Here is a 16294-nt window from a genome sequence, read left to right on the forward strand (position 1 = left end):
CGCCAAGACTTTATTGATAGTACTAGTGTATCTTAATTTATTATTTTAGATTTGTCTGTATTTTCAAGTAGTTTTCACACACACACACACATATATATATTTGTAGTTTAATTTTTTTTAATAAAATACATATCATAGATGCAAATATATCTCAATTACATAATATAAATACATATACAAGCATATATATATTTTAAAATTATTAAGTTCAATAACTTAATTTAACAATTATATTTTAATAGAATTATAAAAAATAATTAAAGAAAAATAAAAAGTTGACATAAAATATCAAAATTTTGTATCAATCTATATGAATTTGATAGAATTTAGTATTAAAATTTGAATCCAACCACATAAAATAGGATAACAATGATAGAAGACTAGTTGTTTTTCCCCATTTTCTATGTATTTTAAGTTGAGATGTTGTATTTTAACAATCCAAACAACATAGAAATATCATTTGCTTGACAAAATAAAACTAAAAGATCTATAAAATTTATGTGCATGTATATATGGAATCATATATGTTTGTATGTATATATGCATGGATTATCAAAAGTTTTACCCTGTAGAGTCTGCCTGACGGCACATGACGCTCTTCAGCCAACCAACCATCCAGTAGCCAACTATAGCGGGGGTCGTTATTGTCAAAATACCTAACAGCACCTCCTGGTAGCTTTCTGTTGCTTTTTTGATGAGGCCGATTTTTTATATTCTGCAAAGTGATTATCGATAGCGGCGACAATTGCTTCTGTTCGGCATCGGCCGATGTTGCATTCCTTCTTGAGCTTGACTCACCACTTGAAGTCATGACCACTAAAATGCTAATGCTAAAATGTTTATAGATGTGTTGTTGCCTAGTGCTTTTTTTTTTGCACTATTTATAGGCCTTTAGAGGGTTGGTGTGCTTCTCTTTTTCTAGGATTTTGCAGTTTTTGCTCTTAATTTTTCTCTTGTTTTTAAATTAGTCCTAGTAGGTTGTTTCATTTCTTTTATATAAGCTATTATTCAATAATTTGGCTGAGGAAGCATAGTTTTTTTTATTGATATACCCCTACCTCAATTTGGACGTGCAACGTGCATGCATGAATAAAATTACGTACATGGCATAAAATTGTGTACCACGTGTTTTTTTATTTTAAATTTGCACACGTTTTTTTTTAACTTTTGGTTTTTAACTTAAGCATCGGAAAGATAAAAATATTAATTAAACAATTGCATTATGAATTAATTTTTTTTGTTTAAAAGACAAGGACAACCTATTACATAACAATTAATCTAATAGTAGATAAATCGTTAAAATTTTTATGCAAATGCATTGAGCAATTAGTCTAGTAGTAGATGAATTAATTTTAAGTAAACGAATCGTTAATGTGTTTTCAATATAGAAATCTATACACTTAAATTGTATAATAGTTGTATTTATTTATTTTTTTAAAAAATCTTAATAAAATTCCCATAAAATGAGTAGCTCTTGATATAGAATTTCTCAAAAGCTATTTTAGAACATGGACAACAAGTTAAAAAAGTGGAAGTGGATGTTAATTAAGGAGTGACACATATTTGGAGGGACTTAATAGAGAAAAGAGTTTAAATTATTGGATTTAAATTGAAATTAACCAAGATATTAAAAACTTTATAGTTCTTGTCCAAATATGGACATATTACTATTGCTGATATACATCTAATAAATCCAAACGGATTCTCATTACCATTTGTGTAGAAATCCGAGTCGAGAGTTACATAATAACTGCTGTTGTGAAATTATTATCTTTTGAAATACCGCAAATATTTCTTTGAAATTATTTAATTTTATTGTATTTTAATAACTAATTCTAATGATAATTATTTAAATATGTATTACATATACGTGTAATTGTAATCTTATATATAAATCTACTTTGCATCTAAAAAAGTAAAATTGACAATATTTAGAAGTGATTAAAAGCTTTTGTTTAAAACATTAAATATTGAGCCATTTATGGTATATGCACACCTTTTAAGGTAACAATTTTAAAGTATTTATTGACAAAAAATATTTAGCAATTAATTGATTCTGAGCTGGCATTGAGCATGGGTGAACCCATCTCTCTGTCTCTTTTTTTTTTTTTAAATTTGGGTCACTATTTGTGAAATGTTACCTTTTCTTACCCATTTCTTTCTTTAATTGTCACTATGGTTTTTTTTTCTAAGGTGGATTTTCCCATATATATCTTAAATTATTTTAAGCTTGATTTAAAAAAAAAATCGTTCGAATGAGTATAAAATTATACAATTTTTATATGATATTTATTTAATTTGATAATCATATTTTATACTCTATTAATATATAAATATATGCATATATATTTCCATTCTCAATGAGCAAATTTATTTTCCTTTTAGTCATCGTAAAATGTTATAGAATAAGTTATTTTATCACAAATTAACAATTTGTTCTCAAAATCTTGAACAAGATGACAAACCCAATTGTTCAATATATCAAAATTGCAAGAATTGAACTCAGAACAAAAACAACATTTTATTTAAAATTTTAATAAAAATTGAGTTTTCAACACTAATTAAAGGATGAGTGCAAATCATCAACAAAATGATGATAATTTCGATCGGAAAGCCAGATTTTAGAAATGTAATGATGAGAGACAAATTGCCTATTGAAATTTTCTATGACCCGCACAGTTGCTTCAGCTGTGCGTGGATCAATAAATAACATTGCCAATAGGTTGATTCTTCATTATCATCACTTCAATGTTGTTGTTGTTGATGCCATTGCCACTTGATTCATCCCTGCATTGTTTCAAGAGAATTTGGGTTAGATTCTCCCAGTTTTTCCCATGTGATAAATGATGACGGTTCGAGAGAAACAGACACTGAGTTCGACTCCGGTATCGGGAACTTCTTCATGTATTCTTGATTTTTTTGCTTCTTTTATCACTTCATTTTTTGTCATAAGATAAGAAAAAAAATATTGATTGGACATGAAAATAATATGAATAACATAAATTTGTAGCATAAGAAAAATAGTTATGATATATACATTCTTGATTTTTTTTTTTTGCATATGTTTCCACTTAATTTTCTAGCATAATAGAAAATAAAAGGAAAACTATAATTCTAACAAAATAATTAAATCATAGCAAAAGGAAAATAAATTAAAAAAGATTGGAGTATTTAAGAATAATAAGAAAACTGAAGTATTTAAGACCATGGTTGGACCATGGCAGTGTACATATGTAAGACTATAGCTGGGTTGTGGCATTCTGATGATAAGACCATAACTGGTTTATGACACTATGGACGTATGACCATGGTTGGACCATGACAGTGTTTATATGTAAGACCATAGCTGGGCTACGGTATTCTGATGATAAGACTATAACTGAGTTATGGCACTATGCACGTAAGACCATGGCAGGGCTGCGGCAATGCATATATAAGACCATAGTTGGATTATGGAACAATAGGAAACGTGTACCGGGGTTTTAATCATCTTTACAGTATTCATCGAATGAAAACAAATGAGGATCTAAATGTGATGTGTGAAACTATAAGCGGTTTATAATAGTATATATGTGTAAAAGTGGTAAATGTTGTATTATTATTATATGTTAAAAAGATTATGTATTGTGATAGTAAGAAGTACGAATGTTATTGAAATGTGGAGAATTGATTTGAACTAATGTTTAAGCATTACTCACTTGTTGGGAGTTGTGATTGACAGGAATTTTGTTAATAACCTCGTTGACAAGAAATTTGTTCATTAATCTTTTAGTTGAATTATTATTATGTTGATTCGGTAAGCTTTACCATTCAATCAACGAACTCACTAAGCTTTATGAAAGCTTACTTGTATTATTTGTTTTGTTTCTTGTAGATACGTTTTATGGATCGAGAGATCAGATTAGCTCGAAGAATCACACTATCCGAGAATTTTTGGTAGACTTAGATTTTGGTTTGGTATATATGGCATGTAATAGGACTCCTTTTGGATATGATGCATAAGTACTTGGTTTGTGCAAATTATACCATTAACTTATGTTTTTGTATTTGGATAACCTATGTAGGTATGCATGTTTTACTTAGGTAGAATTTGTTGATCAAGAATGAACTATAATGACACTATGATGACTAATGATATGAAATGATATAGATGTAAGATTTTGATGTGTTAGTTGTGCTTTGTATATGAAAATATGAAAGTGAATTATAATGAAATATTGAGTTGTCTATGATGACATATTGGTTAGACTTAGGATTGATTTTATTATATGAGTAGATTGATATTGAAGGTGTCAAATGACCTATTTGATTGTATGTTTGAGTATGTTTAGGTATGTATGCATATGGGAGAAGAAAAGAGCATGTTTTGGGTCAACTTTGGATACACACGGCCTAGGACACGGGCTATCACACGGTCGTGTATCACACACGGACAACCCACACGGGTGTGTGCCCTAAGCGTGTTTAAGTGTAGTATCCACACGGTTTGAGACATGACCGCGTGAGGGTATTTCAATTGTTACACGGGCTAGCACACGGCCTGCGACACGACCGTGTGGATTCATTTTGAATGATACATGATCTGGGATATGGTTGGCCACGCGATCATGTCCCTGCACCACACGGCTTGGGTAGTGCCACACAGCCGTGTGACCCCTGTTTTGAATTTTTTAAAATTTTTCCTGAATATTCTGATTTGTTTCAGTTTGGTCCCTGAATGTTTGTAACTTATTTCTAGGGCTCCAAAGGCTCGATTTAAGACCCGTAAATTTTTTATTTATTTCATGTTGAATCTAATATGAATTTATGAAATTATTTTTATGATTGGATGCTAATTGAAATGAAATGTTTTGACTTGTACGGTAACACACCGTAACCCTATTCTGATAACAAAACAGGATATGTGTGTTACATAATATCTTTAAAAGACATATAATTATTCATTTAATTTTAAAACTATTCAAGTAATATTGTTTGAATAGTTATAATTCTTTTCAAAATCAAATGATATAACTTTTGACCAATGACCAAAAGATTTATCTTTTAATTAATTACACTCATTCATTTATAGTTATTGGAACACTATAAATATTTTAAAATGGTCCATCATAAAGTTCCTTTAGTTATTGAATTTAGCTTGTGTGTTGTTTTGAAGTGGTTGTTGGATAGGAGCTATAAACCGTGGATGTTGCGGAGTCTATGCGTTGGTATTGACTGTGGTATTAACCAGTTGTTGCGTGTTCAACTCATAATTATACTTCAGCAAGCCAATTGTATGGATATTGCTTTGGCAAAAACATGTATAAGGAGATCTTCGCTATTTAAAGCCTGGTGGTGTTTTTTGAGATTGATTGAGTTGTAGTTGATTGCTTCATGCCGGTTTGTTCTTTAAAGTGTAAGAGTACTATGGATGTTTTGTAATCTTGCCGTCTTTGAAAGAGGTTGGATTTCGCCAATTTCCTTCCGTGTTTCTTATCTTTATATTGACTAAGGAAAAAAAATCCACTTCCACTTCTTTAACTTGTAATCAATGTTCTAAAATAGCTATATGGGAAATTGTATGTCAAGAAAGGCGAGAACGACGAATGCCGAATAGAAGCAATTGTCGTAGCTATCGATGGTCACTTTGCAGATAGTAAAAGGTCGGCCTCATCAAAAGAGCAATAGGAAGCTACTAGGGGATACTGTCAGACACTTTGATAATAACGACCCCCTCTATAGTTGTTTGCTGGCTGGTTGGTTGGCTGAAGAGCGTCGTGTGCCGCCAGGCAAGCTCTACAAGGTAAAACCTTTGATAGTCTAAACATCTACACATACAAAGATATATGATATAAGCTTCCATGTATACATGCATATAGATCTTTTAGTTTTATTTTGTCAAGCAAATGATATTTCTATGTTGTTTGGATTCTTAAAATACAACATCTCAACTGAAAGATACTTAGAAAATGGGGAAAAACAACTAGTCTTCTATCATTTTTATCCTATTCTATATGTTGGATTCAAATTTCAATACTAGATTGGATCAATTTCATATAGGTTGATACAAAATTTTGATATTTTATTTCAATTTTTTTATTTTCTATAGCTCTATTAAAAATATAATTGTCCTCTATCATTTTTATCCTGTTCTATGTGGTTGGATTCAAATTTTAATACTAGATTCTATCAAATTCATATAGATTGATAAAAATTAAAAACATTACACCATGAATTAGAGATAAAATAATGATTAGGAAAATGTTAAAAGAGATGATTAATAAAAAAATGTTCTTTTTTTAGAAAAAGGTATAATTTATTTTACCTGAATTAATTAAGGATGAATGAAGATGACGCCCATTTTTTCCCATGCACACAATACTTAGTTTTTGTGCGGTATTGATGCCCAGCTGGGTCATAATAATACTGTACCTATCATCATCATCAATCGTTTCTTATCAATGTAAAATTTTCATTATATATTTATTTACTGCACAACATACAAAAGGGTTAGTTAATTATAGATAATTTAAGAAAAAAAGAGCAAAACAACTATCCAAACTCTAGTCCATATACTACCTGTTGTCAAGGAGGCTTTAGTATTATCAGTAAAGTTTAAAGTTATGGGTCTATTTATAATTGTTATATGTGAGTCTATAGTTCTATCATACACAATTGTCGGGTGTGGGTTCTATCTAACTTGTTTGTGTTTTTATTGGTTTGATTTTATTTGTAATTGTTTGTGCATGTATTGTATTATATTTGTACTTATAAACTCTCAAGAAAAATAAGATACCTCTGATTTGACCGTTAAAATCTCACTACCATTTCATTTACTTGAAAAAATAAAACTAAAAGATCTATAGAATCTATATACATGTATATATGGAAGCATATATCATATATCTTTGTATGTATAGATTATCAAAGGTTTTACCCTGTACAGCCTGCTTGACAGCACAAGGCGCTCATCAGAAGCAAGTAACCAACAACCAACTATAGCGGGGGTCGTTGTTGTCAAAGTGCCTAACAGTACCTCCATGTAGCTTCCTATTGCTCTTTTGATGAGGCTGATCTTTTACTATCTACAAAGTGGCCACCGATAGCGGTGATAATTGCTCCGGTTCGGCATCCGCCGTTCTTGCATTTCTTGATATACAATTTCCTAGAAAGTTATTTTAAAACATTGGTTACAAGTTAAAGAATTGGAAGTGGATGTTAATTAAATAGCACATATTTGGAGGGACTTAATAGAAAATGAGTTTAAGTTATTGGATTTAAATTGAAATTAAAGAAGATATAAAAGAAAAAACTTTGGAGATCTTGTCCAAATACAGACATATTATTATTGCTAATAAATCTAAATGGATTCTCATTGCCATTTGTGTAGAAATCGAGTCAAATCGAGTCCGCATGTATTATGTAATGTTGTTTTGAAATTAATTTTTGAAACACTTGTCAAATATTTTTACAGTTAATTACCAAAAACATTAAGTATTTTTTAAAAGTTGACGAGGTTAAATATTTAAATTAATTAATAACATTATAGAAGTAAAGGGATTAAATTATGTCGAAAACTAAAGTATGTAAATTAAAATTTAAGTTTCAAAATAGCTTAGGAGTTAAATTTGAAATTAATCATTGTTAAAACCTAAAAGAAAGGAAACCACTTATTAATCTATAAAATTATTAGAGTATTCAAATTATATATAATTATATAATATTTTAATTAAAAGTTGATGATATTAATAATCGAGATTAATTAATGACATCTTATAAATTAGGATCAAATTATGTTAGAAATTAAATTATAAATATTAAATTTCAAAATTAAAATATATTAGAGGGAACAAAACTAAAACCTAATTATTTATAGTAAAAGAAAAAAGTAAAGTGAGCTTCGAATGTGCCACGTCACAAAATTTTCCATTTCGATTTAGTATATAGATTAAATATAGAAGTGTGGTCCATTTCGAAATTTTCCATTTCGACTTGGTCACGAGCGGAAAATGCAGAGCAGAAAGGCCAAGGATGCTCAAAAGAAATAGTTGAGCTGGAGAGGTAGCTCAAGGCTAAGGCAGAGGAAGCTGCACAAGGGAGCAATAAGCTTGAGGAGGTTGGTAACTCATTCATGGACCAGATGATAAAAATTCAGAAAACACTAGGACCCTTTGACTCAACAGGCATCAACTTTGATAGAGCGAAGATATCTAAGGTTCATTCTGTGTGCCTTTCTGATACTATGATAATTCCATGTCGGTTTTAGATCGTTGAGAATCGATGATATGGCTGCACTATGGATTACGCAGGAAGAGGAACTTCAAAATAGGATAATTCAACTGGAGAAAGAATTATCTCGAAAACAAGCATTGGACTCGGAAGTTGAGCGTCTAAGCGGATCATTGGATGCAATTGGCAAAATGGAAGATGGAGATTACGTAGATGTTCTAAGGAAGCTGGAGGAATACCTTAAGGATGTCGAGACATTGAATCGATCTCTTATTGCAAGAGAATATCGGAGCAACGATCAGGTGCAGGAAGTTTGAGAAAGATTGATCACTGTAAGCTATTTTTCTTCACTTACTAAAATGCTTTCCACTCGAATTTCATTGCAAGAACCCCGAAGTTCTTCAAACATTTGACCTTATATGTTAATAGATGGTAATTGCGTTGCAAACTAATGGTTTCGACTGTTGTCATGGTGTAGTATATTATGGAATCTGAATCAACCATTGGAATCAAAAGAATGGGAGAACTTAATCCAGAACCTTTCTTAGACGAATGCAAGAAGAAATTTGCTGTTGACGACTGGTGTTTGAAGTCCGAGCAATTATTCTCGTTGTGGCAACAACATATCAGAAATCCACTGTGGCATCCTTTCAAGAGCATTCATACATCATATCTTGATTATCTTTTTTTGTACTTTATATATGAAAGTCTGCACATTATAGACTACTCATCTTGTGGTAATGATATTGAAATGAGAAATCGTTCTTCATTAAACCGTAAATCTTTTTCCTTTACGCATCATTGCTGCAAGTGTTGCAGAACCACTTCGAAACACATCAGGGTTTTTATCGACGAAAACCCTTATGGAATGATCTTTTGAGGTTTGGGTTCATAGGCAACTTTCAACATGGACACATTAGTAACCAGTGTAGTTTTACTTCATTTTTTTGTGTGAATCAGTTAATAGTTGATGAAGATAATGAAGGATTGAAGGAATTGAGAAATGAATGGGGTGAAACGATCTACATGGCCGTAACTGTTGCATTACTGGAAATGGAAGAGTACAATCCAAGTGGGAGATACATAGTTTTGAACTTTGGAATTTCAAAGATGATCGAAAAGCCAGCTTAAAAGAAGCTATTGAGATCCTCATCCACCATTTACAGAACAAACTGAGTCGATCCCTGTACTTCTCGAACTGATGGTAAGCTGAGATGTTCCTGGTGCCAGACTATCAACAAGCCAAGCTAATCCCAGTATTTTGCTTAACATTTCCATGTAGTTAATCTTATTTAGCTAATATATAATCAAATGACCAGTATTTTGTTTAACCCTCAAACATCCTGCGTGGAAGCAAGTTATTCATTTTCTAAAATGTTCCAATGAAAAACACTATAAATTGCATGAATTGCTCATATGTCGTATGAATTATAAAGGAATGCCGTTGAATTCCCATCGATACATACATACATATTCGTGAAGTATGTTCCAATATAATATCAATATTGGGATTTATGTTTTATACAGCAACATTATTGATTGGTAATATACATTGGTTCCAAGGCAAACCCAAATATTTTAAAATTTAACCTGTAGCAAATCAAACTTAACAGTAACTCGATTGTAATGTGAAGTCAAATATGAAAGTAACATTGGTTTATATATATATTTTTCTCTAAATTCTAATAATCAAGTTGGGATAAGTGATAAACACTGAGCTTGCCACGTGTGTTAAACCACGTTTTTATTATGTGCCACTCCAAAGACATCGGGCCTCTATTCAGGGTGGCATAGTCAGGACGTGGGTTTTTTACTGGAATATATTAAAAAAAATTAAATATCGAAATAAGTTGTCAGATAGATTAATTACCAAAATGGTATGTTTTTTTAATGGCGCCTATCTGATAGGCGCCAATGAATTTTTTATAATAAAAAATATTTTTTTGATGACGCCTATCTGACAGGCGCCAATGAATTTTTTATATTAAAATTTTTTCTTTTAATAAATTATTATTAATTTTTTTTCGGATCAATATATGACCCGGGTATAGATACGTGGCGCGAGTAGTTGCGCCTATCTCAGAGGCGCCAATGGTGGCGCTTATCTGGCAGGCGCCAATGATGGAGCTTATCTGACAGGCGCCACTGCTTCTCATTTTTTCTCCGTATTTTAACTCGTTGACCATATTTTTACCTGTATATATATTTAAGTATTTTTAATAAAAATAAAAAAAATCAATATTTTATTTAAACAAAAAAATATTTTTTAATATAAAAAATTGATTCGCGCCTGTGAGATAGGTGCGATTAAAAAATAATTTTAATATAAAAATTGATTCGCGTCTGTCAGATAGGCGCTATTAAAATTTTTTTAATATAAAAAATTGATTGGCGCCTGTAAGATAGACACGATTATAAAAAAATATCATTTCGGTAATTAATCTATCTGACAACCTACTTGGTATTTAATTTTAAAAAAATATATTTGGGTAAAAAGCTCCCAAGTTGATATATAAAAAATTAAATGAGTTAACAGCAACTATGTTGATACAAAAAAAAATTAAATAAGTTAACAAAGAACTATATGATTAAAAGAGTCATTATGATTAAACTTTTAATGAAATGATTTTTAATTTTTTTATAAACTTATATGTTAAAATCACCAAATACTAAACTAAACACAACAATTTAATCATAAATTACTAATAAATTAATTTTGTAAAGTAAGAGAAAAAAAATTCATAATTAAGAGATTATAAAGGTCCCCCATTTTTGTATTTTTTTCCCATTGAAGGGACAACACCATGGTGGTGTTGCAGCAGCAGTGCACAGGGCATTGGCACCCACCTGTCAGGCACCACTCAGGCGCGCGCTTATCTGACAGGGGCCACTCGAAAATCTATTTTTTACCTGTATTTTAATTCGTTAACCGTATTTTTATTTATATTTATATTTAAATATTTTTAATAAAATAAAAAAATAATATTTTATTTTAATCAAAAATATTATTATAAAAAATTTTATTGGCGCCTAGACGCCATTAAAAAAAATATAAATTTAATAATTAATCTATTTGATAACTTATTTTGGTATTTAATTTTTTTTAATATATTCCAGTAAAAAACCCTCAGGACCTGGTAGCATACTTCAGGCCTCGTTAGAAAAATATCCCACATCGCTAAATAACTATAACAGAAGAGCATATATATAAGTAAAAGAATGATCACTTGGCTGTCCCTTCGGGGACATCCGATAAAATTGGAACGATACAGAGAAGATTAGCATGGCCCCTGCGCAAGGATGACACGCACAAATCGAGAAATGGTCCAAATTTTTTTCCTTTTTTTTCCCACATTTTTACAGCTCTGTTTCTTTTTTTTTCCCTGGGTTTGGTGTTCATATGCATGGGGTTTTGTGCACTTAAGATTGCAATTAGAGTTTTCTTTCTTTCTTTTACTGGGTTCGGTCTGTTTTACTCTCTTGAACTGTGAATTTGATTTTTTTTTGCCATTTTTTCAGCTTTGTTGCCTCTTTTCCCCCTGGGTTTAGTTTTCATGTTCATGGGTTCCGCGCACTTAAGATTGGATTAGAGTTTTTTTTTTTTTTTTTTCCTTTTTACTGGGTTTTGGCCAGTTTTACTCTGTTGAGCCGTGAATACTTCAAGTTTTCTGGGAATAAATTTTTGCTTATATATTTGCTGGTCAACAGTGCTAATTTTCCGATATATTGGCCAGAATTGAAGGAAGAAGGTCCAATTTTGCTTTTCATCCTTCTACTACTATCTTAAGATTTAAAAGAAATTCAATTAAATAATTTCTTCCAGTAAAATTAAACAAGAAGGCCCAGAAATTGACCTGCACACTTAGAGATGTTTCTCTTTGAAAAAAATTCAAACAGGGGTTTAAATTTTGCAATGTGTTTTATGTAAATCAAATGATATCCTGAATTTTGCTAAGGGTGCTTCATATCCTTGAATCCTTTTTTTTCTTGGCAAGTGATTCATTGAGTTTTTGTGATCAAATTTCATGCTTCCTTTTTTAGTATGGGAATTTGTGGGAAAATGCTTGGCAATATGGAAATGAAACCAATTTCCATTTCCAAAGGCACCAGCAAAGTGGTGAAGCTTATTGTTGAAAAATTCTTCAATAATGTCAATAATGAAAAAGTAGAAAATGGAAAAACAGAGAATAATTTTGGTTCTTCATCCTATTTGTAGTTATAGTGAATGGATTTCTTTGATTTTAGTGACTAATATTATGATTCCAACATTTGGGGTTTTAATCTCACTACATGAACTTGGCTTTGCTTCTTAGTGTTATTGTTCAACTTTTTAGGATACCTCTGTCTTAATCCATTTATGTGATTTGATAATGATATTTGCAGGCACTTAAATCATCCATTGAAATGGAGAACACCAACTACGAGGAGGAGCTGAAGAATGATCGCAGGCTTGTTTGCAGTCTCATATACGAGATTAATTGCAGAAAAGAACAGTTGTCCCAAATGGAACGTGAATATAACGAGATGACCGCAACTCTTCGAGGACTCATCAATGGCCTCATAGCAAAAATTAACTCCAAGGACAGTAATCTGTGGGGTTGGGAGCTTCAATATAATGTAACTGTGAGACAGTTGAAGGGCAAGAATGCTGCGTTGCGCCTTGCGTTTGCTGAAGGTACTTTAGATTATATATGCGTATGTAGTGAGCAGAATACTATGTGTTAATTGAATCGTTTGGTACCCTTTGATTGATCTTAGGAAGGGATATAAATGTCAGGATTTGAACCCCAAACTTAGCTTTTATTACGGGAACCGGATCAATTTAGGCTCGGATAAGCTTAATGTGTTCAGAACCAGATAAGAACATAATATATGGGAACACTTTGGCCATACGAGGCTAATGCTTATATGATTCGCATTACAGACTACATGCTCCTAGTGATAACTCTTCTGTAAGTACTATTAGTTGAATAGCTTTATGATGTATTAATCTATAAAATCTGGGTGTCATATTATGAGTTCCATTGCTATGTTAATCTATGTAATAACAATATTATGAAGTAAGGCAATTTTGTGTACATTATATTGGGATGCAAGCTGAATTCCCATTAATCAGCTTCAACCATACATACATATACATATATATATATATGAAGTTAAGAACGTTAGTGCTGTTAAATGGTACATTACTCAGATTGGTAATATATTGGCGCCGAATGTTCTAAAATTTAACCAGCATTACTGGTAATATATTAGTGCCAAAATTGACTAATTATTATTGATATATCTTCAAAAATTTCAGATTTGATAAAGATAAAATGGCAATAATGAATAAAAATACCGACTTTTTGAGATCTTATTTAACGAAGGGAAGTTGAATGTGGAAACCAAATCGACCTAAGGGAAATAAAAGCAAAATATGGAAAAGTTTTCTCGGGAAAACAAGTGTTATCCTTCATATATCTTGATGATTCTCTAACTTCGCCAATTTCCCCCCCTAAGTTTACAGCAAGAAGAAGAAAAAGAAGACAAACGGCAACGTTAATCTATTTTCATCCCAGGTTAATTTTTTTGTAAATTAAACATTTTTTGTATACATTTTGTTACCTATTTATTTTATGTTTTTGAAGTTTCCATTGCCATTTCTACCTTTCCAAAATGGTGTCTTTTTACTTGTTTTTTACTGGGTTTTTGGCATTTGTTCCATAGAATAAATTTCTTTGATTTTAGGGTTCTATTTGTATTTTTTTGTATGAATTTGAACTTGAGTTAACCATAAAAATTCCACCTTTAATCCCAATATATGAACTTGGCTTTGCTTCTTATGGTTATTATTTGTTTAATTTTTTAAGATACCTTCTTGAGATCTGATTATTTAATCCATTTATGTGATTGATAATGATATTTTCAGGCACTTAATCTTCCATTAAAATGGAGAAAACCAACTACGAGCTGGAGCTGAAGAACGAGCGAAGGCGTGTTTGCAGTCTCTTATATGAGATTGATCGCAGAAAACAACAGTCATTCGAAATGGAACGTAAATATAACAATACGACTGCGACTCTTCAAGGACTCATTGATGGCCTCATAGCGAAAATTAACTCCAAGGACAGTTGTTTGTGGGATTGGGAGCTTCGATATAATGAAACCATGAGACAGTTGAAGGGCGAGAACGCGGCGTTGCGCCGTGTGTTTGCCGAAGGTACTTTAGATTATATATGCATACATTAGTGAGCATAATACTATGTATTAATCGAATCGGGTGGTACAATGAACGGCATGTTGTCTTTTGATGTTACACGATTTGCATCTAGAGCTTTGATTGATCTTAGGGTCATTCTTTTGGTACGAAAGAAGTCACGGATTAAGGATTGGGAAGGGGATAAAATTTACAGGATTCGAATCCCGAACTTACCTTTTATTACTGGAACTGGATATATTTAGGCTTGGATAAGCTTTAATGTGTTCGGCACCTTTCCAACTTGTTTTCTTTTATGCAGAAAATCGAAAGGAAAAGGCTGAAAACTATAAGCTGAGGTGTGAACTTAGACGGCGAACCAAGGAACTCAAAGATTATAAATCTCAGAATGATAACAATATGGAACGAAGAAGCTTTTTGAATGAAATTGAAGCGGTTAGCATACTCAGTCTTAATTTTCGTTTTTGATATATGAACTATCTTTTATCGAGATTCGCTGGGAAAACCTGCAGTTAAATTGTTGATGGTTATGATTTGCCAAGTGGACATTTAACAATGTGGATTGTATCTGATACAGCCGAAAGAGAATGTGCCTTGTCGAGATCTTATTGAACTCGAGAAAACTACGAGCGATCAGATTGCTGCTCTAAAGGAACAATTGGAGGAAACATCAGAGGCATTGAAAGATATGGAAAGCCGATACAGTTGTCTTACGGTGAAACAAATCTTAACTAATCAAGAAGTGCAAGATGCTCGAAAAGAATCGATAAATGTATTTCCTCGTTTTCCTTTGTTTTCTTGGATGTTTTATTTCTTTAGGTGCAAGAAATACCTCTTCGGAATCAGGTATGAAAGTGTTAAACCAAAGACTTCTCTGGTTCTTGATATGCAGGGTCTTAATGATGTATTGACAAGCCGAACAACTCTTGTAGTAAAAAGAATGGGAGAGATCGATCAAAAAGCTTTTGAAGTTGCTAGCTCTGGGAAGTTCCCGAACGAAGATTGGCAAGAAACGTGTGCTAAATTATGTTCATTATGGCAACAAAACGTGCAGGATCCGAAATGGCACCCGTTTAAGATGATCAATATCCGAGGCAACTTGCAGGTATGGTGCATACACCAACTATTCTGTTATCTGGTTATCGAAAATCAGTTTTTCTACTGAACGTGCTAAACATGTATGTCAGAATCGAGCCAGTTTATTACTCAAACTTATATATATTAAGGGGATGGCTACTCGGTAGTGTAGGAAATAGTAGATGAAGACGACGAGAAGCTGAAGGAGTTGAGAAATGAATACGGTGATGTCGTGTACGAGGCTGTTAGCACCGCATTGATGGAAATGAACGAATATAATGCGAGCGGAAGGTATGCAGTCCCCGAGATTTGGAACAGAAAGGAAGGAAGGAAAGCCACCATGAAAGAAATCATTCAGTACGTAATCGGGCAACTGAAGATTCATAAGCGTAAACGAAAGCAAATTCCGTGATCTCGATCGCTATTTACATGGTAAGCTTACCTATCCTTTACTGTCAATCACTAATTTGTTCATGTTCGCTTTTTACATATCATGAAAACTAATCATTTCGAGATTTGTGGTTGTCATTCCCAACAACTTTGTTTTCAATACTTTTTAATATCATTTTAGATTTTAAAACTCTTTTCCAAGTTAAATACTAATAGATATATAAATATATATATATATATATATATATTATAGCCCCATGTTATTCAATATTTAACATTATCTAACCTTTAAATTAATGACTTTGATTATGTATTGATAAAATTTAATTTTGAAAGTAAAAATAGAGAAACTAAGTTTCAAATGTACGAAGTGTGTAAGAACTTGAGTATATTTTAATTTTAAATTTTTACTTTATAATT

The 16294-nt window shown here is 31.7% G+C and overlaps 1 protein-coding gene and 1 non-coding gene across 7 annotated transcripts in view; both read left to right on the top strand.

Moving 5' to 3' along the window:
• Positions 1-16064, top strand: part of LOC105775689 (factor of DNA methylation 1) — a 42660-nt gene extending 26596 nt beyond the window's left edge. For 2 of the 6 annotated variants that reach the window (XM_052622067.1, XM_052622068.1), the window contains exons 2-7: positions 12592-12883; positions 14120-14410; positions 14709-14842; positions 14985-15179; positions 15300-15512; positions 15657-16064. In XM_052622067.1, the coding sequence (XP_052478027.1) occupies positions 14140-14410; positions 14709-14842; positions 14985-15179; positions 15300-15512; positions 15657-15896 (1053 nt within the window). In that variant the 5' untranslated portion in view covers positions 12592-12883; positions 14120-14139 and the 3' untranslated portion in view covers positions 15897-16064. Of the gene's footprint in view, positions 1-11402; positions 11533-11589; positions 11958-12591; positions 12884-13710; positions 13770-14119; positions 14411-14708; positions 14843-14984; positions 15180-15299; positions 15513-15651 lie in introns of those variants that run through there. The other 4 variants (XM_052622070.1, XM_052622069.1, XM_052622071.1 and 1 more) reach the window with 4 other exon arrangements.
• LOC105775179 (U6 spliceosomal RNA) lies at positions 11442-11544 on the top strand. Its single transcript, XR_008190536.1, has one exon. It is a non-coding gene; the product is annotated as a U6 spliceosomal RNA (transcript).
• Positions 16065-16294: the final 230 nt, after the last annotated feature.

The sequence above is a fragment of the Gossypium raimondii genome, chromosome 10 (assembly GCF_025698545.1).
Source record: "Gossypium raimondii isolate GPD5lz chromosome 10, ASM2569854v1, whole genome shotgun sequence".
Taxonomy (NCBI): Eukaryota; Viridiplantae; Streptophyta; class Magnoliopsida; order Malvales; family Malvaceae; genus Gossypium; species Gossypium raimondii.